General features: G+C 60.1%; 1 protein-coding gene across 3 annotated transcripts; it reads right to left on the reverse strand.

Moving 5' to 3' along the window:
- Positions 1-26,525, reverse strand: EPHA2 (EPH receptor A2). Of its 3 annotated transcripts, XM_032863516.1 has the most exons (17): positions 26,383-26,437; positions 21,838-21,905; positions 19,822-20,491; positions 11,578-11,733; positions 11,127-11,459; positions 10,537-10,652; positions 9,522-9,675; positions 8,959-9,058; positions 8,388-8,443; positions 8,003-8,128; positions 7,716-7,901; positions 7,446-7,507; positions 7,130-7,339; positions 6,808-6,957; positions 5,939-6,132; positions 5,185-5,340; positions 1-961 (listed from the first exon to the last, which is right to left on the reverse strand). In XM_032863516.1, the coding sequence occupies exons 3-17, from the start codon at positions 20,480-20,482 to the stop codon at positions 856-858; spliced, it is 2,766 nt and encodes a 921-aa protein (XP_032719407.1). In that variant the 5' UTR covers positions 20,483-20,491; positions 21,838-21,905; positions 26,383-26,437; the 3' UTR covers positions 1-855. The 3 variants fall into 3 exon arrangements, with proteins under 3 accessions (XP_032719407.1, XP_032719409.1, XP_032719408.1); XM_032863518.1 differs by lacking the exon at positions 21,838-21,905 and having other exon boundaries at positions 850-961; positions 26,383-26,525; XM_032863517.1 differs by lacking the exon at positions 1-961 and having other exon boundaries at positions 5,181-5,340; positions 26,383-26,522.
- Between the last annotated feature and the right edge of the window lie 221 nt (positions 26,526-26,746).

Below are 26,746 nucleotides of genomic sequence, written 5' to 3' on the forward strand. Positions count from 1 at the left end.
TTTGAATCATCTTGCAACTTTATTCCAGAGCAGAAATAAGTCATTTCCTAGCAATAAATATAAAAAAAATAATAATAAATTAAGTTTCGAAAAAAATACCAAACAAAAACAAAATCAGTAACACTGACAGACTAGTGAATGTCTAAAGGGGAGGGAGACCGGATGGACCCGCCCCCAGCCTGGGAATGTGTTGACAACAGGCCACCGTCTGCCCCCCAGCCCTGGCTGGGCCCCCTGACACACACACACATACTTCTCACAAAGTACAAAATAGATATTTAAAAAAAAAACTCAACACAACCAAGCATCCTGCGAGGGCCCCGGGGGAGCAAGATTTGGCCTGCTCGGGCTGAGGACAGGGCCTGGGGGGCTGAGGAAGGCACCAGAGAGACCGGGGAGCCACTTTGGGTCTTGCCCAGCTGAGTTTGCTGGCTGTCCTCTTCTCCTTTGGTGGTGGGGCCGGAGGTACCCTGTTCACACAGCCACAGGCCAACCCCTCCACTCCCGAGACAGCGAAAGGGAGGTCCATTTGGAAATGTCCTGTGTTGTTTGTCCAAATGCTTTGGTGGGGCTCCTGCCCCAGGGGATGCCGGGAACACGGCAGTGCCTGCTAAGTGCTTGGCAGTCTGTCCTTTGTAGACGAAGCAGCCCCCAGCTTGGGGTCCCTGAGCATCTCCCCAGTTTAGGCCTAACTGTTGTCCAAGACCTCCCCCCCCAGCAGAGGCCTCAGGGTGCCATCAATAAGAAATAGCTAGAAATAAATAAGGTCCCTGGTGGCCCAGCGCAGAGCTGGCAGGAAGGCCACTCCGTTTCTTCAAGTATTCTTGGCCAAGGGGGTTTGTGGTCTGCCGGGGCTCAGATGGGGATCCCCACTGTGTTCACCTGGTCCTTGAGTCCCAGCAGGCTGTAGGCGATGCGTTTCTGGTGGCCGGGCAGCCGCACCCCAATCTTCTTGATGTCGCTGTCAGGGAGGGAGAGAGGGAGTTAGGAGCTGGCTGGGGAGAGGTGGGGGGGTGGTTGGGAGAGTGGGCAGAGGCTCGACGCCAGGATCCACACCCTGAAGGCTTGCTAACATCGACAAAGTTCAGAAAGTGACAAAAGCACCCACTCTCTGAGAAGTTCTCCCCCCACCCCATGCAATCTGCACCACTATCTGTGAAGCAGGTGCTCTTTTCACACCATTTTCGCAGAGCTGAACACTGGAGGCCGGAGAGGCAAAGCGACTTGTCCAAAGTCACACAGCCAGGAGGTGGAGGAGCTAGAAATCGAAGGAGCTGTGAACAGATGCCTTCTCTCCCCCAGCCTGGGTCTGTCCTCACTGTCCCCAGCTAAGGCCTCCTCCCCAGGGCAGCACGGACGCCATCACCCGGTGCAGGGGAGCGGAGGCAGGGACCCTCTAGGGCTGCTGCTCACAGCTCTTCCCAGCCCCCGCTTTAGTCCACTCCTGTTCCCTCCGAGTGCCCACTGCTGACAACCGAAGAAGAACTCAGGAAACACTCTGCATAGGGACCTCAAGGGTTAAAGTTCTGTTTGCAGGCTGCTAAGGACAGGAGCTTGCAGCCCCCAATCAGGTGACCAGGTGTTCTCTCTTTAGGATCCTCAATTTCCTCACCTGTGAAATGGGATGAGGACCTAACTGGAGGGCGGGAGACCTCCCAGAAACGGGTGGCAGAGGGGGACGGCGGACTCGGTGCCGGATGGGGAGATGTGCCCAGGAGCCCACAGCCCTCTCCTGCGCCCCCCTCCGTGCCCCGCCCCGTCCCCTTGTAAAACCACTTATGCTCCCAGGAGCCCTGGAGCAGGACGGTTACTGCTCGCTCTGGGACTTTTCTCCTCCGCCACCCTCACCCACCAGCCCAAACCCATGAAAACACCCAGGTTTTTATGGGCCGTCTCTTGGCTATAAATGAGACTAATTATACGGCAGGAGCTCCTGTTTGCAATTCCGGAGACATGACTTTCCCACAGGCTCTGGGAGCCCTCAGAGAGGTGCTGGGCAGGGAAGGGCAGCCCCGGGTGCGTGGGGAGGGTGGCTGAGGGACCCCCAGGAGGGGCTGGCTGCCCCCGCCGCAGCAGGAAGGCCAGACGTCAGACACCGGGAGAACTTCCTAACCCAGCCCTGTGAGCCATTCTAACTGAGACAGCTGGGCCTGCTGAAAAAGCAGCGCTGTTTCCCCCACACCTGCACGTCTCCAAGTGTGGCTCCCAGGGAAACACTCAGACCCCTGGGGAAGGAGGCACTTCCCGAAAAGGCTGGATCCTGGACCCTGGACCCAAGTCCGGACTCACTGACCTTGAAGTTCTGAAGGTGGGGCAGGGAGTCTGCATCTTATTGGGTCGCAAAGACCCTGATGTCTGATTTAAGAACCAATGGGTTAAGTGAATGTCAGGAGGGTAACAGCAGAGACCTAGTCCCCTGGGCTCCAGGATAGGCCTGGCACACAGTAGGTCCTCAGGATGTATCTGCTGAATGACTGATGGCTGCTTTAGTGAACGTGGGGCCACCGCCCAGGCTGCCTTGGGCTCCTCCTCCATACTGGTGTAGTCAATCCCATGGGGGTGGGAGCCAAGACTGCTCCTGAGGCCCATCAAGGAAGCAAAACCCCTGGGCTGGGAGGCAAGAAGCCCATTCTAGTCCTGGACTTCATTAAAGCCTGGGCAGGTCCTGTCCTGTTACTCGGCCTCAGTTTCTGCATATCTAAAATGGGAAGCTTTGCTCAGATGCTCCTGGGCCACGTACCCCAGCTCCAGTCTTTTCACACACGAAAGACCCTGACACCTTCCATGCCACATCTGCTTACCACAGAGGCACACAAGATGAGTCACGGACTGTCCCAAGACTGTTCCTGCCCCAGCCCCAGTTTCCCTCTTACCACTCCCACCGAGGCTACGTTTTTCCTGAGCATTCTCAATGCCCGCCCTGGTTCTGGGAAATTCAAAGGAGCACCTGCTGTGTACTGGCCCTGGGCACAAGCAGTGAGAGAGGGCCCCGAGAGCCTCCCACATCAATGATTCATTCCCTTGGCAAACAGGGCATGAGGACCAAGTCTATGCTGAGGGCACTCGGCGACCATAAGCCCCATTGGCCTGGGCTCCCCTCCCAGGAAGCTGTGTTGCATCCCCCCAGACACTGGACGGGGCCTCTTGCTGGACCGGGCATTTTTCTGGGCTACAATATCTACCGTTTCCTTAGCTCCCCCAAAGACACGCAGAACCACCAGTCTAGCTGGAAACTGTAGCAACTCCAAAATAACATGGTGAATGCTCAATCCGAGAAAAGGTAGCAAGCAACCGGCCCCTGGGGAGGGACGGGAGCGGGGGATGGGGGAGAGCACTGAAGCCTAAACCTTGACCTGACCCCATCGGCGAAAGTGCCAAGTTCTGAGACCAACTCCTTGCCTCCCACTGGGACTCACGGCATGTGTAGACACAGCCTTCGGGGTTAAAAAAAAAAAAAAAAAAAAAGTGCTCTAAGATTCCCCATTCATTTCACTTATTTGAAATAAAGAAGGAGGCAGTGGTGGTGAGTCACGCAGGCCCCAGCTCCGAGCGCCACTGAGCTCCGAGCTGGTAGGAGGTGGAGGGAGTGTGGAATGACTTCCTGCCTTTATTCAGGACTTTCAAAACACAGTGCACATGCACACACACACAGCCTCCATCCATCCAAGACAGCCCTGTCCCTGCTCGTGGGAAAGGAATTGGCCGAGGAGCACCCCAGGCTATTTCGGGAAGCTTCTAAGAACATGTGTTTCCTGTAAGCCCTTCTCTTTGCCCTCCGCTCTGCTCACCCACAAGAGTAGCTGTGCTGTCCCCAGTGGGAGTCCCTGGGGGGGGCCAAGGGGCTGTTCCAGGTTCCCAGGCAAAAGGATTGGGGTGCAGGAACCCTGCACCCACAGGCTGCGGGCTGAGAGCAAGGGGGTCGAGGAGAGAAGGAGAGTGACATGGGTTAAGCCCCTACTGTGTACCAGGTATGTTCCCTGCACTCACCTATCCACTCTGCACAGCAGGGAACCAGGGACCAAGGCCCAAAGATGGAACCTAATCTGATCATGGTCTCCTGCTAGGACATGGCAGATGTGGGGCTTGAAGCTAAGCACAATTGCAGAGCTCGAGCCTGGGACCCTGCTGCTGGCTGGAGACAGAAGATATCCTGGGATCCATCTCCCTCTGGCTCACTCTGTCCCTGTCTGACTCCCCGTCCCCTGGGAGGAGACACAGCCCAGTCTAAGAAGCTCTGACCGGCAATCACCAGCCAGCTGAGGGGTCTTGAGAGGCCCTGGAGAATGTTCCTGCTCTCAGGCCCAGATCCCAGAACTTCTGTAACCCAGAACTGTGGGAGGCCCGGGTGGACCCTTCCATGTGATTCCCAAAACCTCCCAGCCCAGGGCCCATTCCGGCCCTGACCTTGGACCCTAAATAAGCTGGGCTTTTGGGACTTGACACTATTTTTAGAGGCACAAAAGGCTAAGGGGATTGTGTCTTCTCCCACCAGGGATGGGAAGAGGTGTCCTTGCCAAGGCCATGCTGGGAAAGGTCCCTGACGTTGGAGGGGATAGCAGGGCTCCCACAGGGCAGCCTGACAACCATGTGGGGAGAGGTCCCCGGGAGGGGAGGGGCTATGGCACTCTCTCCTAGGCAACAGCCAGGAAGTCCAAGGGCTCTGCCCACTTCTCTTCAGCATCCTGGAGAGGCATGCAGCCCCTAAACGGCTGTGTGACTTTAGGCAGGTAACATACTCTCTGGGCCTCAGTTTCTCCACTAATGACCTCTGTGGTCCCTGATCTCTGGGCCCTCACTGACCAGCGCTGGAACCCTACTGGGCCCCTAGTGACCGTGGGACCCTGAGCAAGTCACTGCATTTCTCCATCCCATCCCCAGGTGGGGAGATGGACGAGCCCCAACGGCCAAATTACCCCGAGGCCTGATTCACAGTGCTGGCGCACACAGCTGGCACACAGTCAGCCCACGATCAACACTGCTCTGATTGTGACAGTGACTATATTTTCCCATTCTGGAAAAAAGATGCAGGAACAGCAGGGAGCCAGGCTGGAGTGCCCAGAATTCCTGGCAGCTGGTCTAGCTCTGCCCTTCCTGGGAAACCCGTCTGCCCCTCAACGGGAAAGGAGAGCGAAGGGGGAAGAGGGGCGTGGTGGGCAGGTGGGGAGAAGGCGGGGCCGGACTCACTCATTGGTCATCTGCACCACCTTCTCGATGGCCGTGTAGCCTGCCGCCAGGAAGTGCTCTGTGTACTGCTGCATCTTGATGGACTCGAGCCACTCGGACACCGTGCGGAAGGGCACCCCCTCGGAACCGCTGGTGCTGGGAAGCCGGATGGACACCCTGCAACGGGGGTCATCACTTGCAGGTAAGCGGTGGCGGCATGGGGCCCCCCACGCCGCTCCCTAACCTGGGGAATTCTCCCAACTGCCCTGGGCCTCAGTTTCCTTATCTGGACAACAGAGAAGCCCAGTCGGGTAGGGTTCAGGGCACCGGGCTGGCATGTTGTAAGCACTGGGTGTTTACAGCTCCTGCAGGGCCCCTCCCCAACCCCCTGCCAACACCAGCACCAATAACCACAAAATAACAAAATGTTCAGATTCAGGTTCCTGGAGGCATCCCAGCCTGGCCAGCTGCCAGCACATAAAATACTTAATCGTCCCGTCTCAGCTTCCTCATCAACAAAAGGCAGGTAATTATAGGACCCATCTCATCGGTCGTCCGAATGAGTTAAAACACGTTTGGCGCTGAGTGCAGGGCCCGACGCATTTCTCACATATGTCAACTGTGTCTCAGTCTCATCCGAGACCCCATACAGGGTAAGAGCCCACGCGGAAGTCCCGAGCCCCCGGCCCCCAGCCCTGGCCGGCCACTACACAGAAGCAGCTCAGGGGTAGAGCTGGGCGGGGCGGGGGCCAAGCCCGGGGGCTATGGCACTAACCGGGGGTCAAAGTCAGCCAGGGTCTTGAGGGAGTCGGGAGCCCGGATGAGCTTGTCGAGGATGCTGACGATGTCGGCGAACTTGGGGCGGCGGGTGCGTTCCTGCTGCCAGCACTGCATCATGAGCTGGTAGATGGCGGAGGGGCAGTCCATGGGCGTGGGCAGCCGGAAGCCGTCGTTGATGGCTTTCATCACCTGGGGAGGCCAGAGGGTCAGCAGCGCCCCGCGTGGCCACCAAAGCCCCGCCGGCTCCCTGGGGAGGCCCGCACCAGCAGCTGGACACAGGAGGGAAGGGGAGCCCCAGACACAAAGGGGACGAGCACTCTTTCTTGAGCCCAACAAACAAGCGTCAGAGACACTGAAGGCAGATGCTGAGGAGGCTGTCTCCAGAGTTCCACAGAGGCAGGGGCTCCTGACCCTGTTCCCTCCGGGGCACCCCAGCCACACTGCATGCCCTCCAGCCAGCCTCCCTCCAGCCTCGGGACATCTACACTGCCGCTCCCTCCAGCAAGCACCCTCTTCCCATTCCATGTCTTCCCCTGCTCCCACGAGGCTCCTTAGTCTCCGGCCCGGTGAGCACACTCACACCCCCCACGCACGCACACAGGCACACACAGGTGTGTGCACACAGGAAGGCACCTGCCCTCCCCACTAGCCGTTTCTGTGTCCCCCCACCGACCGGAAGCAGGGAGCGGCTCTGCAGCCCCGAACAAGGCCTGGCTCACAGCAGACCCTCGATAAACATGGACCGGATGTACCAGAGGAAAGTGAGCCCCCAAAACTCTTCTCCGCCCGGATGCCGGGATGCGGAAAGGAGTCGAGGGCTCCAGTTCAGGGCAGGGCAGGGCAGGGCAGGGCACGGGGACCTACCTCATGGTTCGACAGCTCCCAGTAGGGCCGCTCGCCGTAGGTCATCACCTCCCACATGACGATGCCGTAGCTCCACACGTCGCTGGCGGAAGTGAACTTGCGGTAGGAAATGGCCTCTGGGGCCGTCCAGCGGATCGGAATCTTGCCACCCTGCAGGAGACCCCAGCCCTGTCACCGCTAGCCCCAGCCGGCCCCCCCTTGTCCGTGCGGCCTTGGGGTGTTCCCGCCCGCGGAGCCCATGCCCGGAGGGCACAGGTGAGGGGCCTTGGGGCAGCGTGGAGGCCACTTCACCCCTGGCGGCCACAGCCACCCGAGTGCTTACACTGGTGGTGTAGGTGGCCTCAGGGTCGTCCTCCAGCACGCGGGACAGGCCGAAGTCGGACACCTTGCAGACCAGGTTGCTGTTGACCAGGATGTTACGGGCGGCCAGGTCGCGGTGGACGTAGTTCATGTTGGCCAGGTACTTCATGCCGGCCGCGATCCCCCGCAGCATGCCCACCAGCTGCAGCACGCTGAACTCGCCGTCCTTCTCCTGCGGAGCACAGGCCCTCAGCCAGCGCCCCCCGCCGCCGGCCCCAAACCCCCCAGTGCACCCCGGGCAGCTCCAGGACCCCACCAGCCCCGACCCACAGCCTCACCCGAAGGAACTTGTCCAAGGCCCCGTTCTCCATGTACTCAGTGATGATCATCATGGGCTTGTCTGCAGAGGGCGGCACAGGTGTGAGGGGAGTGGGCAGCCAGAGGTGTAGACGGGGTGGTGGGGGCACAGCTATGGATGGAGCCCTTGTCTGGTGGCCCAAGTGTGCAGCCCTCTTCACCCCCACTGTGGGTGAGCATGAATGGGGGGAACGGGGTTCTCCTGCCTCCCCCACTCCAGTCCCCTCCCCAACCCTGGGGCCAGTGCTCACATTTGGAGACGACGCCCTCCAGACGGATGATGTTGTGGTGGCTAAACTGGCCCATGATGCTGGCCTCACTGAGGAAGTCCACCCGCTGCTTCTCTGTGTAGCCGGCTTTCAGCGTCTTGATGGCCACGGGCACCTCCTTCTTCCCCGAAGCCTTCAGCGTCCCCTTATACACCTCCCCAAACTCTCCTGTGGGAACACAAGAAGGGAGGAGCGCCCCGTCAGCCTGGCCATCGGCCATCGGGAGCTCCCAACTAGTCCCAGGCCCCTCTGTGGGGCGCCACGCTCACCTGCTCCAATGACCTTCTGCCTCGTGACACAGGAGGGATGGATCTCGGTGGTGAACTTGAGCACTGCCTGGTTGGGGTCCTCGTACGTGTGGGGGTCCACGTAGGTCTTTAAGGGCTTCAGTTGTTCTGCAGTGGGAAAAAGAGAGGCAGGGGCACAGTTTGGTGAGGGGTCTGTGGGAGGGGTCCCCCAAGAGGAAGAGGAGATGATCACTGAGCTTCCAGCTCGGCCCCTCTGAGCTGCTCAAGGAAGCCCCAGGGCCCCCCACCCGCCACCGACCCGAGGGCCCCCTCAGCTGGCCCATCTCCACCACAGAGCTGGGTGGGGGCGGGCTGTGGGACCAGCAGGGCAGGGTGCGGACGGGCACAGGAGGCCACTGCATCTCACCTGACTTGGAGAAGTAAACATCCTCTGAGGACTGGCGGGTCCGCAGGCTCCTCCTCCTAAGAGAACCCCACAGGGAAACAAACACAGGGGAGGTCAGTGACTTGCTCTGGCCACAAGCCTCCTGATGCTCCCACCCCCCAGTTCTAAGCGGGGGCTTGGTGCGCTGGGCACTCCGCTCAGCAGGCAGAGGGTGCAGGGAAGGCAGTGGGAGAGGCAGGGAGGAAATGAGCAAGCAGGACTCCCTCCTTGGGATCAACGCCCTGTAATGGCCCTGTAAGTGGCCATAATGAGGGCTTTCCTCATTAGAGCTCCCAGAGCTTCCTGCCTGCGTGACCAGAGGAAGTGTGGACACACCGTTACTAACAAAAGCAAAGACGATGACTGCCATGTCCCGAGCCCCCACGGTGTGCCAGGCGCTGGGCTGGGCACCTGACAGCTCACCGCATCTTCCCAGGTCCCCGGGAGGCAGGGATTAGATTTGCCATCAGCCCCATTTTCCAGACAAGAAACCGAGATTCCTGCCCCTCTGAGTCCCACCTCAGCCCTTGGGGAACCCGGCGTGGGCTCTGACCTGCGATGGATGAAGAAGCCAATTCCCGCCAGCACCAGAAGCAAGACCACGCCAACGGCCACACCGCCAATCACCGCCATGTTGCCAGATCCTTCCGTGGCTGTCGGGGGAGAACAGCTCATCAGCTGGGAGACCCCCGCACTCCAAATCATGGCAATGCCCCTTCTATACCCAAGGGCTACTTTAGGGACATGTGCTGGATGTCTTCACTCGTGATAGTTCGTGAGAATATTTATTCCCATTTCATAGATGATAAATGACAAGTCTTCCCCAGGGAATACGGCAGAAACCGCCGGGTGTGTGGGACTCTTTCCACGACACAGGATTTGAACTGGGTCTGCCAATGCTGGACCCCATGTCCTTCCTTCTCAACACTGCCCTTTAGGCATGTCCCTGGGTCCCCCTCCCCAGACTCGGAGCTGATCCCTGCCAGGCTCTCCTAGGCCCTGGCTGACCAGGACGGGGGGCATTTCTAAGTTCTCTGACTCACTTCCTCCTCCCACACGTCCCAGCTGTCCTGTTCCAGGGCCCCGACCCGACTCACGCCCAGCTGCCCAACTCACACAACGTCTGGAACTCATGAACCTTGCTGCCGGCTCCCTGCCCCTCCTGCGTCAGCGCCTGCACCTGGACCAGGTAGACGGTGTCCGGAGCCAGGTCATCCAGGGTCACGGAGAAGCCCTCGGTGCGGCGCACATTGTAGCTGTTAGAGTCCCCCTGTGGGTGAGGGTGGCGGGGGGGAATCAGCTCGGCCCACCAGAGACCACCCCCAGCTCAGCCTAGCAAAGCAGGTCACTAATGTTAGCACACCCCGATGCTCTTTTACTTTTAAAATTTTATTTACTTATATATATATATTTTAAAGATTTTATTTATAGTGGCGCCTGGTTGGCTCCGTCATTAAGCTTCTGCCTTCGGCTCTGATCAAGATCCCAGGGTCCTGGGATCAAGCCCCTCATCGGGCTCCCTGCGCCATGGGAAGCCTGCTTCTCTCTCTCCCACTTCCCCTGCCTGTGTTCCCTCTCTCGCTGTCTCTGTCAAAAAAATAAGTAACATCTTTTAAAAATGTATTTGTTTATTTGAGAGAGGGCCTGAGCACAAGCACAGGGAGGGACAGAGAGAGAAAAAGACTCCCTGCTGAGCGTGAGCCCAATGCAACATGGGCTCGATCCCACAATCCTGAGACCGTGACCTGAGCTGAAACCGAGAGTCGGACGCTCCACCGACTGAGCCACCAGGACGCCCCTTGACGCTCTTCTTACCGTGGAGGAAACAGAGGCTCAGAGAAATGAAGTGAGTCGCTCAAGGTTCCAGCCAGCAAAGGCATGACCCAAGGCGCAAACCCAGGTGTGTTTGATCGCCTGACTCGTCCCCCCAACCCCGACTATCTCTTCTGGGGACTCCAGAACACTCCGTCTTCTCTGCCACCACTCTCTGCTGTGCTGGCCTAGGAGAGGGGACTCTCGGAAGACCCCAGACCTCGGTGTCCTCATCAGCAGAATGAGGTAAGCTATCTACGTGACCAGTCTGGTCCCCTGCTTCCAGCCTGGCCAGGGTCTGCCCTGACCCCGGAGTTACCTTCTTGCGGTAGGTGACCTCATACTTCCACACGCGGCTCTGCTGCGGCGGGGGGATGCTCCAGGACACGCTCAGCGAGGTGGTGCTGCGGTCCTCCAGCTTCACCTTGGGGGGCTCTGGGCAGGACAGTGGATGGGGGAGGGGCGTGAGGAGCCACTGCTGGGGCAGCTGCGGGGCGTGTGGGTGAGCGCCCCTAGACCCGGCCCCACCCACAGCCCGGGCTCTCCAGATCCCAAGCCGGGATTCTTCCGGCTCCGGCACATAGAGCTGCAGATCCGGGACCCCACGGGCTGGCCCATCGGGGGCGCCCTCTGAGTATTTGTGAGTGCGGACATAATAAAACCCAAGCAACAGCTGACTCTTGGTATATCCTGTCTGGGACCGGTACTGTCCTAGGAGGCTTCTACACGGTAATTCACTGCATCCTCTCGAGAGCCCTATCACGACTCCCATTTGACAGGTGAGGAAATTAAGAGAGGCCGCAGAGCTCCGAGGTAACCCCACAGCCCGTGGCCTTTAACCCCGGCTGTCGCCTCCCTCTGGACACAGCCAAGCCCTGGCTGGCCGTCCCGCTGACACCCGGCCCTCACCTGTCTGGTTGATGCTGACGCTGGCGGTGCGGAAGCTGCGGCTGGCCACCAGGCCCGAGACCCCATTGCGGGCCTCCACCGCGAAGGTATAGTTCATGTGCGGCTCGAGGTCACTGACGGTCACGCTGGTGCGGGTCAGCGCGTGCGGCGGCTCCGAGTACCGCACGCTGGCCTCGCAGGGCCCGCATTCGCCCGACTCGGGCCAGCACTGCTCGCAGGTGACACTGTAGATGAGGTCGTCCCGGCCCCCGCTGTCCTGGGGGGGTGTCCAGCGCAGCTCCACTTTGGCGCCCATGCCTATGGCTGTGAGGTAGTGCGGGGCAGAGGGCGGGCCTGCGTGGAGGGCAGAGGCCAGAGTTCAGAGCCCGGTAGCCTGCGTATATCGAGCAGCACGCCACGATCCCTCCACACCTCCTCCCGGACGCCCTCCCTGACCCACGGCGAGACTCACGAGTGCAGGGCATGGACGGCAGGTCCTGCGGGGCCCGGAAGTAGCCTTCCTCACACTCACAGAAGGTGGCGCCCTCAGGGGCCAGCACCGTGTGCACGGGGCACTCCAAACAGGGGCTCTCGGACGCCTCGGACTTGAAGAATCCCAGCGAGCAGGCTGGCGGACATAGGGATGGACATCAGTTCAAGCACGTCCCACCCAAAGCGACTGTTCTGGTGGGACCTCGTCGTGGGACCCCACGCAGGCTGCTAAACCTCTCGGGGCCTGTTTTTTCATTGGTCAACCAGGTTGTGATGACAAAGTGCATGGCAAGCACCCAGAGCTGGGCACCCAGAAGTGCCTCACCCTGAGTTCCAAACCTCTGCACACGCGCCACTGGCCCCCACCAGGGTCATGCCTGAGCCTGGCGCTCCAGGCTCCATCTCACCCCATGACCCCACCTCACACCTGCCTCGTCCCCTTTAATCCCTGCAGAGCAGCCCGAGGGGTCCTCACCTCGGCTTCCAGCCACCCAGGGCAGGAACTGCACCTTCACCGCGGGCCTTTGTTGACCGATGGTCACCACAGCCTCAGCTCAGTGGCCAGGCACGCCCACTTAGGATGCCACCCCTGTAGGTGTCCCCTTCACCCCAGGACCCGGCTGCCTTCCTGTTCCGGGGCTGGGCCACCAGGAAGCAGGCCAGGCCAGGCCCCCAGCATCTTCTGTGGAGCTGCTCCCAGGACCGAGTCATTTCCGCCACTCACAAGGGCAGCCAGGAAGCGGCTTTTCCTCCCCCGGTAGAAGGTCCTGTCCTGGCCTGGCCCGGCAGGCTAGGGGCTCAGGCACCTGACTCCAGAGGCTTCTTCCTCCCACCACCCTATCCTGCCCCTGCCCCAAGCCCCTTCCTGGCTTCTCAGGCAGGAAGCTGCCCAGACACAGGGCCCACGGTGCAGGGCTGCTCAGGGCTTGGGCAGCAGCCGAATGGCCAGAGTGGGGGGCGTGGGATCACCCTAGGGGACCTCTTCCATAACCCCATCACCACTGTACCCGCCTCCATCTTATTCTTGGACAGAGTCCTGAGACGGCTCAGGATATCACTCTGAGATAAGCCAAAGCCCCTGAGCTCAGGGAGTGGGAGCGCATGACTATGTCTGCCATAAAGGGGTAGGTGAGAGCTAAGGAGGGCTGAGGAAACACGGTGGGGTATTTCAGCTGGGGCTTATAGGTGGAGTAGGAGTTCGGCAGGGCAGAAATGTTGGAAGTAATGTTGGAGGTAAGAAACAGCAGGACTCACACAGAAAGTTATGAGTGGCCTTCTGGCCATAAACGGGGGGAGCAGGAGTCAAGAAGGCCGAGAGGCTTCCAGGGACCAGACTGTATGAGTCCTTTAATGCCAGGCCAGGGAGCCAGGACTTTACCCAGGGGTGATGAGAGCCACTGGAGGACTGAAGGTTTGAGGCAGAGCCAAATGGCACAGTTAGATCCACGCTGTTGAGAAAATTCTTGGACAAAGTCTCCCTCCTTGTCCAGTCTCTGTGTGAGCGGAGATGGGGAGCAGGACTGGGAGTCAGGGGACAGGACTCCAAGGACACCTCGACAGCCGCTCTCACCCACCGTGAGTGAGAAGCCTGTCCCACCACGTGCCGCCGCCAGCTCAGAACCGCAGCAGAGGCCCTGAGGGCGCTCGCCCAGGACAGAGGGGGCCTGGGACCCACTCCTGCTCTGTGCAGCGACACAGTGACCGCTGCTGATGAGGGACCTACGATGTGCACCTCCCGGACCACACACCTGACGTTCCTTCAGTCCTCACAGCAAGCTCGTCAGACGAGGACACGGTATCATTCATTCCACTTCGGAGGGGAGGAACCCGAGGCCCAGAGAGGCAAGGCCACTTACCCAAGGTCAACAAGCTCCCAGGACACGAAACCAAAACCTAAACCCAGGACGCCTGACTCTGAGCCCCTCTCCTCCCACACGCACCTCGCTTTGGAGCAGAGAGAAACCAACATTCTGATACAAGCCTGGAGACCAGAGAGGAGTCTTGCCCCACTTTAACAGCCCAAAAATCCCAAGACTAATTTCAGAGCAGCCGGGGGTTGAGGGGCTGCACCTCCTGACATAGGTCTTTCTAACACGGCACGTACACGGGCTATGTGAAGAAACGGTAGAATCAACCCCACAGCACTGGCTGAGGAACCAAGTCTCCTGCTGTCCTGCAGCAACCCACGTGTATTTTTTTTAAGATTTTAATTTTAAGTAACCTCTGTCCCAACGTGGGGCTCGAACTCACAACCCCGAGATCTAGAGTCACGTGCTCCACCGACTGAGCCAGCCAGGCGCCCCTCCCATGTAGTCTGCATTCCTCTTTATGTATCTGTCACGTTACAAAAATAGCTCCCCCCAACCCAGATCTTCAAGTAACAATGAGACTCCAGAGAGCCAGGCCATTTTACCTTGGGATTTCAACTCCCCCGAGTGCCCTGACTTGGCCCTAGAGGGGCCTGTGTATACCCCAGGTAAGGACTGACTCCAGCTGTCCAGGCCCAGTGGAGTCGGGGTGCTTGGGGGGAACCCCCAGAATCACCTTCCAGCCCAGACTGGGGAGGGGACCTCAAGCCCCCACAGCTCGGGCTTTGTTCTAAAGGAAGGCATTAGCCGGGGGCACCTGGGTGGCTCAGTCATTGAGGGTCTGCCTTCGGCTCAGGTTAGGATCACGGGGTCCTGGGATCAAGCCCCACATGGAGATCCCTGCTTAGCAGAGAGCCTGCTTCTCCTTCGCGCTCTCCCTCTGTGCTCTCTCTCAAATAAATAAAAATCTTAAAAAAAAAAAAATGCGTTAGCCACCTGCAACCCCCCACAAAGCCGTGCCCCCCACGTGGCCAGTCCCCCAGTCCTACACCCAGAGGAGGAAGGTGGGGTGGGGGAAGAGTCAGGTTCCATGCTTTGGACCCAGAGCCCGGGGGTGGCCTGCCGGCTGCCGGCAGGAAAGAGGGAATTTGGAGAGATTTCCGCTGCGGATATGCCAGATAATACAGCGGATAGGCCCCGTCAACAGGCATGTGCTTGCCTGATGAGAAGGCACTGCCTCCTCCTCCAGAGGCACAACCACGAGGGGCTGTCCCCGGGGCCCTGCCACAGCGGGCCAGTGGTCGGGGGCCCCGGAGTTCACAGTGAAGACCCCAGCAAGCCCCTGCGTCTTTCTGACCTTGCCTGGCTGGATCTGCTGGCATTCTGGGCACCCGTCGGGTGCTCGCACACACCCAGACCCACCCACGTGCACAAAATACCCACGGTCCCCTAGCCGACCGGGGGACTCCTATGCAGCCTTCAATGCCCTGCTCAAGCTCCTCTCCACAGTGCTCCCGGACTGCCCAATTTCTGGCCCTCTTCTGCCCCTGGGGGGGCATCTGTTACTCAACCTTATGTTTACCAAATAGAAACAGCACTTCCTACGTGTCTGGCACCATCTGGGATATGACGGTGAGGCAGATAACACCCATTTCTGCGTCGGGGAAGTTCACAGCCCAGCTTTCGGGCCCCCTCTGAAAGGACTGCTGCTCCTCGAGAGCCTTCTGCGAGACCGGCAGCAGGCACGGGGCTCCGTCTCTCTGGGGCCCATGGCTCAGCACAGGGTCGGGCACGCAGTTGGGGTGCAGCTACCATCTGTCGGCTTGGTGGAGGGACGGGTGAGCGAGTGAATGAGTGAATGAAGGTGTGAGTCAAAGGCTAAACCTAGGACCTGCAGATTAAATGTTCACCCCAGGAGCGAGTAGTGTCACAGCGTCCTGGGAGACCCTGCGAGGACAGCACCCCAGGACGTCCCCCGCCCCGCACCAGAGCCTGGCCTCCGCGCACCTGTGGACGGCTTCTCTGGCTCCAGGTTGCCTGGCGGGCCTGGGCTACACTGAGCAGGGGAACTGGGCCACAGCGGCTGCACCCAGAGCGGCACCCCGGTTTTTCCAGTTCCCGATGCCCGCCTCTCAGGTGGCAGCGTGGAGTGACTTAGGGACATACGCCCTTCGGAGTGACGCAAATCTCGCCCCTGGCGGAGCCCCTCCCCCCAGGTCCAGCCACCTCCCCAACTGGTAGTGGCGAGGTCACAGGGTCAAGAGGTCACAGTGGCCATTCACCTGGGGCCAGTCACCTCCCCAGGCCATGGAGGCAGAGCGTGGACTTTGTCTTGTGCCCTGACAGGCAGCCAATGGTGACCCAGAAGTCACGGACCCTGCCCACGAAGGGAACTACTCACTTCTGACCCTGCGGCTTCTCCCCTTTCCCCACCGTGGGCCCCAGCAGCCCCATGTGGGGATGTCCCCATGGCCCAACCGCCCCCTTCACACACACCCCAGAGAACTATCTTCAGGCACATTCCTCCCCTGAGCCCGAGATAAGCGCAGCCCCACCACCACCCCCACCAGCCTCCACCTCCTGCTGTCTCCCCACCACCAGCCTTTTATCTTCTGTTTGCTTTCCCTGCCTCCTTCCTTCCGTTCTGGGGACCCATTTACCTCCGGAGAGGGAGAGGGCAGGAGGGGCCACCCCATGGAGCTGCCAGCCCGGTGCGGGCTGAGGGTGGGGCAGCTAGGGCGCAGAGGTAGGGGAGCTGCCATCCAGGACTCCCACCCCAGCAGGCCAGAGGAAACCACAGAAATGAGGCCCGGAAAGGGACGTGCCCAAGAGTCAACAGCTCACAGAGCCCCCAGCCTGGGGCTCAGTCACGTCCTGATGGAGTGGGGCTTCTGGTGATAGCTCCCCACAAAGCCTGCCCCGAGACCACCTTGACCTGAGCTGTCCCCTGCCCAGGGAGAGCCTCCCCTTCAGCTATGGGTCCCGGGCTGGGCCTGGGCCACTCAGGATGCCAGTACGAGGACCCTGCTCCTCGCCCCATGTGGCGAGGTCACCCAGTCAGCTGCTTACCAGGGCAATCCAGGTTTTCAGGCTTTGGGTAAAAGTCACAGGAGGCAGATTCTGATCACGAGGTCGGCCAGGGTCCAACATCCCCCCCCCACACACACTTTGACAGGCGGGCTGAATGAGACCCAGAGGGGACTTGCCAAGGGCACACAACTTATGAGGAGGACACATGCCAGGGGCAGTGAGCTGGGGACCGTATGCCCCCCTCTTCTTGGTCACTGGTCACCGTTTCCTCTCTCTGGGCCTCAGATTCCTCATCCATAAAATAGAGCAAACGTCCTCAGCCTTTCTGGGTTTATGAAGACGGAAGGAAACCGAATGAAATGCTCAGCCTGGTGCCTGGACTGGGTGGGGTGTCCCTATGAACCGGGGGACAGAAATTAGAGAGGAGACATCCCCAGGGGGCTGGGCCCCTTGAAGGAGCAGGAGCCTCCGAAGATGGAATTCCCCACGGTGCCCACCTCCAGCTCCGGCCTCCCAGCTGCTGGGCTGAGCCTCTGGCCTGAGCTGCTGGCCACCTGCTCACCTGGCCGCAGTGCCCACGGCTGAGACACCAGGCAGGGCCCCAGCAGCTCAGGGGCCGATGCCAACACAGGAAGCAGAGACAAAGCCACCCCAGGGAAGAGGACAGTCAGCCTGAGCGACTCCACTGTCCCCCAGGCAGGGCTGGGGGCAGGGCGGGGGCCCAGAGTGAAGGTGGCTCATTCCTGACATAGCTCCAAGAGCTCTCCGGGCAGGGTGCCCACCTGTCCGATCACAGCACCTGGGAGGTGCCTCTCTTGTGTTGTCCATTTAACTCTTTCCTGAATGCCAAGGTTCCTGGGGAAAGAAGCCTGAAAAGCAGTGAGCTCTGAAGATGACCTGGACCAGGTGCTCGGTGACCTCAGGGAATCCACACCCCTCTCTGGGCATGATTTGTCATCAGTAAAAGCCCCAGTGGGAGAATCTGGCTCCATGCCCCTGTGCAGGGTCAGGCGGGGAGGGCCAGCCTGCACCTGCCTCCACTTCTCCCACCGTGTGCTCGTAACGGCACCCGACCATCCACCCTCCCACACCAGGACCCGCCATCCGGGGGCTGCACAGCGAGCTCGTGCTCTGTCCGCTGGCCAGGAGCTGAGTCAGGGATTCCAAAGGAACTGGTCATTTCCCGCCCCATTTCCTGACCCATCCTCTGGCCTGGGCGCCGCTGCATCGCTCGGATTCAAATCCTGCTGCGACCACACATCGCTGTGTGACTCCAGGCAAGTCTCTCCACCTCTCTGAGCCTCTGTCTCCTGTCTATGAAGCGCCACGAAGACAGGTGGGCCCGATTCAGCAAGCGTGCCAAGAAAGTGCTCACCTGGCTCCCATCAGCCTGTGGAGGGCACCTGTCTGCAGGAGCTCCTGTTATCATCCACTGGCCCCATGGTCGGGGGGCACTACTGCAAATGCCTGTAGGGATCGGAGCAGCCCGGCTAGGGCTTCCCAGCCATACCAACGGCCCCTAAGAACCACGCTGAGGGATCTCAAGGAGGAAAAAGTAGGGCAACAGGTGGCTGGGTCCACCAGCCAAGTCAAAGATTTTGCTCTTGGAAACCAGTCCTCCCAAACCGGGGCCTACACAGCTCTTCACCAGCAAAGCGTGCCAGAACCCTGACCCTCCTCCACCTCCAGGGGAAGGAAGCTTGCCCCCTCTTACTGGAGAGAGTCTCCCCCCTCCAACTCTCCCAACCCCAACGTCCACTTATCTCTGCAGGGCCTGAATCACCAGCCTGTGGAAAGTTTTCAGCTGCCCCTCACCCGCCACCCCTGCATTCTTGTGTGAGGATGTCATGTGGGAGGAGCCTGATCGACCCACTGGGCTGCCTTGCCCCCCCCCCACCCCACAGTCATTGTCTGAAACTGGGAGTGTGCACCGGAGGTCACCTAAAGCAGGGGCCGCCTCGGGAAGAGAGACTCGGAATAGGGGAGCTGGAAGGACAATGGGGTAGTAGGAAGGGCCGCGGCAGGGACTACACCGCAGGCCTACCAGGGAACTTCTCATCCAGGGGTTCACAGACTGTGTTAAGCAAGGTTCTGAGGATTTGTTTGAGGAGGCAAATGGAGCCTAACAGAAAAGGCTTTGGGCTCCTCCAACATTTGAACCTACTTCGTCTGTCACACGATCTATAGCTAAAAAACAAGCAGAAAGCCTCTTATTTTAGGCCAGAGATTGAAGAGAGATTCAACCAAGATCACCCAGTAGGTACAGGCAACTGCAAAGACTGAACCCCAGTTTCTCAACACCCCGCTGATCTCAGCAAAGAAATTCCCAGAGAGCGCGGATGAGCTGGCCTTCCAACGGCTGGCCTGCATTCCACAAATGCCCTGCCCCACAGCCATTTCTAGAAAAAGCCACCCATTGAAAAAATCCACATTGCTGTAGAGATTTCCGCTGTCACTGGCCCTGGCCGTGCCAAGCCACAGCCTCCCTATGCGAGCTCCCTAATGCCCGGGCCCTGTTTCCAGACACAGTCCCAGACAATCAGAGCCCCCTCTGGCTTCTATCTGTCATCCACGGAAGATTCATCAGGAGAACCTGGGTCACGGCCCTGGGGAAGGTCAGGCCCGGAGGGCAGACTCTGCACCTGCCTTCCACTTTGACCTCAATGCAGACACTTTTCCAAAGTTTGCCAGGTGAGTCGTGTGCAGCTGGGGGGGGCGTGTGAATCCTGGGTCCAGTTCCCTCACCACCACGCACCAAAGAGCAGCCTGAGACCCAGAGAAGTTAAGTGACTTGCTTTAGGTCACGCGGTGAGCTAACAGAAATGGAACGAGCTCTGGGGACGGGACCATGCAACCACGGTGTTGGTATATAGCCGATACTGAAGTTATATTTGTGGAATGAATCAAAAATAACAAGCACACTTAAAAGCACTTACGTGTCAAGCACTGAGCTAAGCACTCCATGGGCATTAGGTCATTTGATTATCATAACAACCCTACGAGATGGGCCCTGTGTTCCTCTCCATTTTACAGAGGTGGCAACCAGGCACAGAGAGGTTAAGAAACTGGCCGAAAGTCACACAGCTGAATACAGAGCTGAGATCTGAACCTAGGCATGTTTGCCCTAGAATCCTTGCTCATAACCTCCACCGCACATGGTTTTTCTGCTTATTCCTTCTCAGTGAATGACTGAGCCCACCCATAAATAAGGAAACCGAAATCCGGGATGGTTCTGGAAGTCCCACTCACAGAACCACCGCGCATCAGAGCAGGGGCGACCTTCCCAGGGTCCCCACACAGCCAGAGCCAACACTAGAACCCAGAAGCCCAGCCTCTGCTCCTCCTCCAGCACTCCCATCCCCCGCCAGCCCCACACGGCCACTCACCCTGGCAGGCGTCCTCCACTTTCTCATAGCCGGCCTCGCACAGGCACTGACCGATGGGCACCAGCCACTCGCCGTCCACCGCACAGTGCATGCGGGGCTCGTCGCCCCCCGGTGGCACCACCGCGTGCTCCACGCACGTGCCAGCCACCGTGGCCAGGGAGGGTGCATCGGAGCCCGCGATGGTCTCGGGAAAGCGGGCCAGGCCCTGCAGCAGCTCGGGGCACTTCTTGTAGTACACGCGGACGGAGAGCAGGGCCACGCAGGCGCCGATGTCCTGGAAGGCCAGGTAGAAGCCCTTGCGGGTGAGCGGCCCCACGGAGCGCTCTTCCACGTTCAGCTTCACGTGGCGTGCCTCGAAGTCGCTGCTGACCGTGATCTCGTCGGGCGCAATTGTGTCGATCTTGGTGAACTGGCGCTTCTGAAAGTTGGTGCCGTAGTCCACGTCCGACTCAGCATAGTAGAGGTTGAAGGTCTCCTTGCAGGAGCTGGCGCCCCCGGGGAAGCTGTTGCAGTCCCGCACCGTGAACTTGAGCTCGATGAAGATCCGCTCGGCCTCGCCACGGTACACCCAGTTGGTGCGGAGCCAGTTGTCCTGGTCACCGGCCACCACGTTGCACACGGAGTACATGTAGATGGGCATGTCGTCCATGATGTTCTGCATCAGGTCCCACTGTGCGCGGGGAGCGGGGGGGCGGTGGACACAGGTGAGTGTGGGCGAGTGCCCAGGGAGAAACTGAGGCCCAGAGGCAATGCCCAGGTAGCAAGTGGGCATCAGGACGACACTTAACAGTTTTTAAATCCTAGCTTTGGAACAGGTCATCCTCAGAACATGAGCTCCGCCTCCTCTGGGAAGACTTGAGCCAAGTGCCCCCCTCTGGCTCCCAGAATCTCCACATTCCCTTGATCACAGCACTTGGCACCTCTGTGCTGATACCTACATCTGTCCCCCCACTAGATTCTGAGCTCACTGGGGCAAGGGCTGCATCAGACTCATTTATTGTATCCCCAGGGCCTGCACGGAACAAAGTTGGAGCTCAGGAAAGCACCTGTTGAATGAACAAGGGAATGACTGAATGAATGAATCAAAGCAGAGGAGTTGGGAAAGAAGCCTGGGCTACACCACAGGACATTGGCCAAGGCCTCACTCCAACGTCCTTGGGCCTCAGTTTTAGTCTCCCACCCTGTAAAATGAGTGCTGGATTAGGTGATCTGTGTTCCCTCCCAGCGGGACATTCTAGGGTCCTGGAATCTACAGAGCTGTATCTCAGGCCTGCAGGGGGCTAAGGTGACCAGGGACAAGCACGTGACTCACACAGATCTGGCCAGCAATGGAAACTGCCCCAAGTAGTCCCCTGGAAACGTACTTCTCCCTGGCTCAGGGCCCCAGGACAAACTCAGCAAGGGCCCATTATACAGAGAGAAAAACTGAGACCCAGAGAGCATCAGTATCTTCCCCAAGGTCACGCAAAGCCAGGAAAAGGATCTCAGGGTCTTGCCCACCAGTCCTGGTGACAGTTGGGCAGGGAAGGGGGGCAGGTCTTGGGTGGGGATGAGGCAAAACAAATTCAGCCCCTAGCAGGAAGGGGAAGTACCAGCTGGGGAAGAAGGGAGAGGGGCCCAGCAGGAAGGAACTGGATCCGGTTTCCTGGGGCTAGAGCTACTGTTCCCTGTCTCTCCCTTACCCCTCACCTTCTGGGCTGGGACTTTGAAGACAGAAAGCCTTTAACCCCTTCCTCCCAAGAGGTAGACAGAGGAAACTAGAGGAGGTTCCTCTGAGCATTGGCCCGCTGGACATCCAAGGGGCTCTGCTCAGCCGGGGCTTCCAGCTGTCTCCCCAGCCCTTTCTGCCTCTCCGTTCCCTACCTTCCAACCCCAGGCTCCCTGCCCCCGACTCTGAGCCTGGTGTGGGAAGCAGGAGCTTGATCTAGGACTGAGCTATTGGATTTAGGCTGGCCCCACCTTCCCTGGGCTTCAGTTTACCTATCCCCATGCCCCCACTTGACCTTGAAGGCTTACCCCTTTGCCGTATGGGTGCGTGAGCCAGCCGAGTTCCCCTTTAGCTGCGGCGAAGTCCAACAGTACAACTGGAAGAGATGGGAGGGAGGGCCTGTGAGCTTGGGGGGTGTGTGTGTCCCTGACCCAAGTGCAGTGGGAAAGGTGAGAGTCCCCCAGGAGCCCCAAGAGGCCTTGATGGCTTCCTCAGCTGTCATAGAGAGAGCACACTATATGGGGTCACTATATCCCAGAGACCAGGGACCCAGGCAAGGGAGGGGACCCAATCAAAGCCATGTGACAGGCTGGGGGAGGACTAGGGCCCCCATCTCCCAGGCCACAGCTCCAGCCACGCCAGCCCCTCTCGGGGTCAGCCCCCAGCTGGGTAGTGCAAGACAGAGCTCAGCCCAGCAGGGGACAGCAGCTGGGCAGAGAGCTGGGGCGGGCAGGGCTGGTAAGTGACACCACGCCTGCCCCGGCTGCTTCCGGAAACAAAGCCCCTCAACAGCACTTCACACGCATGTGGGGCTCGGGAGCTCTCGTGTCTGCCCCTGCCACATCCCCGCCCCCAGCATGAGACACCCCCACCCCACCCAAGAAGCACACGTATGTACATACATGTCTCGTGGCATTCCGAGAGGGCTGTTAACAGGTGGGAACAGCTCCAGGGGAGGAGCGGGGGGTTTCTGGAAACTGATCTCCCCACCACAAAAGCCACAGAGCAGGCAGGATGAAGCTCTGACCCACAGGGCCTCCAGGAGGGGCCCAAAGATACACACAGCTGGCAAGGTCCCGTCCCTGGGAAAGTCGCTCCCACTGCCCTGTCCTTCACACCCTGGCTACGGCCCCACCGGCGGTGCCTGGGGGACCAGAGATGGAAACCTTCAGAGAGGACTTCCAGGTCCAGAGGGAGGAGAGATGCATCTGGAGCCTGATGGAGGGACACACTACCAGCGGCCTCCCAAAATCCAGCCCTGCCCTTGGGCAGCTCCCATCCGTCCATCCCTGGCTCTTTGCCAGGCTCGGTGGCTACAGCCAAGACCCAAGACCCTGGGTAAGTCAAGTCCAGGTTGCAGCCAATAGGCGCCACCCTCCCTAGAGAGAGAGGACACTGGGGGAGCTCAGGCAGGGAACCTAGACAATGTCCCGTCCCCACCCCCCTATCAAGAGGGTAAAACCCTGGTGGAGGGGGACCAAGCACTCACTTTCTTGGACCCTGGAGCATGAGGAATAAGGCCTCAAGAAGTGGCATTCCTCAGGCCTAGGATTTGGAAGAGTAACTCTAAGGGTGGAACCTGGACAGGCAGGGGGCAGAGATGGGCCCGATTTAGGGGTGAGGCTGGAGTGAGGGGCTAGAGAGAGGAGTCTTAGAGATCCCTCCTGGGGTCAGGATGGCCTCCTCCCCTGGGCTGAAGGCCCCCAGGCCTGATGTGAGGCATTGCCAGCTGCTGCTGACCTGGGCCGATATCTCTCTAGGAAGGGCCCTGCAGCCCAGACCGGAAGGAGGAAATCCGATGTGGCACCTGTCCCAAGGCTACGGGGATAGGGGAGGGTGGCTGGAGCGGGTGGGGTAGGGGCACAGATTTGTTCGGGCATGCCCGGGGCCCAGGCTTGGAAAACTCACTCACCCCACTAGCAAATGGAATGTTCTGGCTACAAAGGAAGGAATCTGGGGGTTCCTGGCTCTGGCTGGGTGGGTGGAAGGAAAATGGTGAGTGCCCCCCAAAAATTCTCTGTATCTCCTCCTCCCAGACTAGTGGAAGCCGCAGACTGTGCCCCTGAGGGAAGTGGCCCAGGGCTCCCAGCTTCTGAAGGGTTAACCTGGCCCAGAGGGACCCCACCACCCCTGCCAGAGCACATTCCACTTCCAGCCCTTGGCCTGGCTCTAGAAGTATCACGGGGCTCAATCTGAGAAGAAAAGAAGCCTTCACACAGGAAGGAGGCTCCCCAGGGGGCTTCCAGCCACAGCCCCCTCCCTGTAAATTCCCTAGAACTGATCACCAGGAACGGAGCCCAGCCTGGTCCCTGATCCAGGGCCCTCTCCCCAGCTCTTCAGGGACAGAGGGCTCCAGTTCCCTGGAAAGGGGGGGGGGGCCTGGGAGCCCCTTGGCTCACCAATAAGCCCTGGTTAGGCAGGCTCATCCAGGAGCCCTCGATCCCTCTCACCACCCCCAGGAAACCTCCCTCCCAGACTCTCTGCCTTCGGTTCCATCACGAACGTCAAATGGCTTTCTTCACTCAAACACAGCACTACCTGGGGTCACCTCCCTTCTCCCCACATCCCACGTAACCGAAACCAACTAATTCCTAAAGAAAAGCGGGGGACTATAGGGGCTCTGTGGGGGAAAAGGGAACAGAGGGTAAACGGGGCTCTTACAGAACCACCCAGCCAAGGACTTTCCGGGGCCCCGGAGCACTCTCCCGCCCCCTTGCCACCTCATCGGCACCTCAGCACCCCCGCCCAGCTACTCTGTTTCCCAGGAAAATCACCCTGAAACCACAATGCCAGGGGACCTGGGCTCCAGCAGCTCTAGACGCCATCCTCTCAGATCTGACCCTCTGTGCAGAGGGCCCTGGCTGGCAAGGGCTTAGCTTGGGTGTCCCTCAGTTTCCCCATCTGCAAAAAGAGGACAGATTCAGTGGCTGCTGAGAATCCATCTGGGTCCATCTGGGTCTCCAAATACATTCTCGCTCCTCTACTCACAGGGAGGAAGCGAGAAAGAAGGAAAGTGAGCAGCGGGTTATATTAAGGGTGGAAGGGGCCTGTGTGTCCTGCTCTCTGCCCACACATACACACCTCCCATCTACCCCCAGGCAGATCCACCACACTGGGCCCGAAAAGCAAAGAACAGAATCCACCAGCAGCTGCCAGCTGGGCCAAACCCCCCACCCTACCACCACCACCACTGCAGGCATATCTAGGGAGTTGTTCACGAGGACTCTTGGAGCCGAAGCAAAAATGTTCCCCCACCCCAGGACTCTCCAATACACATCCTTTTCCTCCCTAATCCCATGGGGCGGGGGCTAGTGGGCTAGGATGGGGAGGGCACAATGGGGGCACAAGGACCGGGCAGCTACAGGCTTCCAGGCTGGTGACCAGGGCTGCGCAAGGCCGCTCAGCAGCTCAGTAGTGTGGGTCCTGCCTAATCCCCTCACCCCCAGGACAGCCTCCCAGAAAAGCCTGTAGTGATTCCAGCTGTCTCTCCCCTTCTCTCCAGGCACAGTCCCCCAGGAAGGGGGAGGACCAAAAGCTGTGGGGTAGGGAAGGGGTTGAGTATTGGGGATGGCAGCAATCCCTGCCTCCCACTCCTGCAAGTTGGGACCAAGAGCCCTGACCCATCCAGAACTGGGACAGGATGCGCCCCCCACCTCCACCTCCACCTCCAGGAGTTCCAACTCTGCCCTCTTTTGCTCCCAACCTGGAAAAGCAAAACCTCCCACCCCTTTTTGGGAGGCAGATAAAGAAAGCAAGGCTCAGGGAAACTTCTCACTCGCCGGTTTCCTCTGCACTTCCCCCTGCTGGAGCCTGCGGAAGCCGCCCTCTGCCCAGTCGGACGGGGAAAACTTGCTCTCACTGTCGGAAACCGAAGCCGGCTTCGGCCGGTGCAGGACAGGAAGGCCCTCCGCCAAGGGCAGGAGCCCCCACCCGCTCTGCGACCCTAGCCGAGGGGCAACGCCCCCTGTCACACACCTGCCCCACCCAGGGCAAAGTCTGCCGGCCCCTCACCCCGCGTCGCTCCGGGAGCGCTGGGGCGGGGGTGGGTGATTCAGTCCCCCACCCCCGGATGCCCGGACTCCCCGGTGGCCCTGGGGTGACGGCTCCACACCTTGAGAGACCGCGCCCCCACCTGCCGCATTTCCTCGTTCTGAGTCACCCCTAGCTCAGAACGCTTGACTTTGGGACTTCCTGTCCGCACTCGCGGCCCCGAACCTGACCCCCGAGCCTGGGAATGCGGGTTGGGAAGACAGGGAGGCTCTGCGTGGGCAGGTTGGCCCGAAACTCCCCCCATACTCTCCTGCCCGACTGGAGGCAAAGGGAGGCGTGGAGAAAATCTCAGGGAGCAGGGGCTTCCGCTGGGGGCTCTCTGCCGGCCGAAGATACCCCTCCCCAAAAACAAGGGGCCTCCACAAGGATGCTTCTCCGCAAAATCGGGGCAGGCGGGTTAGGGAAGACAAGTCACCGAGACGCTGAGTTCGCGGAAAGCTCCTCAGACACCCCGTTCTCCAAGGGACCCCCGCGCCCCCATCGGGACGCGTTCCTGAAGCCGACAGCGGGACTGCGACCGCGTGGCCGGCGCCGCCGCCCGTTCCCGACGGCTTCCGAGCCCCGCGCGCCCGGCCGCCACCCCTTGGTCCCCCGAGGCCCCCTAACTCTGGGGCAGGGGGTCCCAGATTCGTCGCGAAGGCGGCGCGCGCGCGCCCTCCCGACCCCAGCACGACGGGGCTGGCGGCACCAGGTCGGTTTCCAAAGTTGCGCGCGTCGCCCCGCCGGGCTCCGAGAGGCTCGGGGTGCCGGGGTCGGGCCGCTCGGGCTGCGGCGGGCCGGGGCGGCCCCGCGCGCACACTCACCTTCCTTGCCCTGCGCCGCAGCGGCCGCGGCCAGCAAGCAGCCCCACAGCAGGGCCAGGCAGGCGCGAGGCTCCACACGCTCCATGCCGCCTCCTCGCTCCCGTCCGGGTCCTTGGCGCCCTGGTCCCACACGCCCGCACGCCCGCCTCGCTGCCCGCTCCCGCCCGCGGCCCGCGCGCAACTTCTCGCCTCCTGCCCCAGTCCTTAATGGAAGTTGGGTGAGAACCCGCTCGTGTTCATTCATGCCCCGCGCTGACGTCACCGAAGCCACGCCCTCAGGAATGTCTTTAAAGGGGCAGGGCTGGCACCGGGCTGGAAAGGAGGGGAGTCCCTAGGGGGTTGGGGAGGACCCTGGAGCCCTCTG

This window comes from Lontra canadensis, unplaced genomic scaffold, assembly GCF_010015895.1.
Source record: "Lontra canadensis isolate GAN:19392208 unplaced genomic scaffold, GSC_riverotter_1.0 scaffold25, whole genome shotgun sequence".
Lineage (NCBI taxonomy): Eukaryota > Metazoa > Chordata > Mammalia > Carnivora > Mustelidae > Lontra > Lontra canadensis.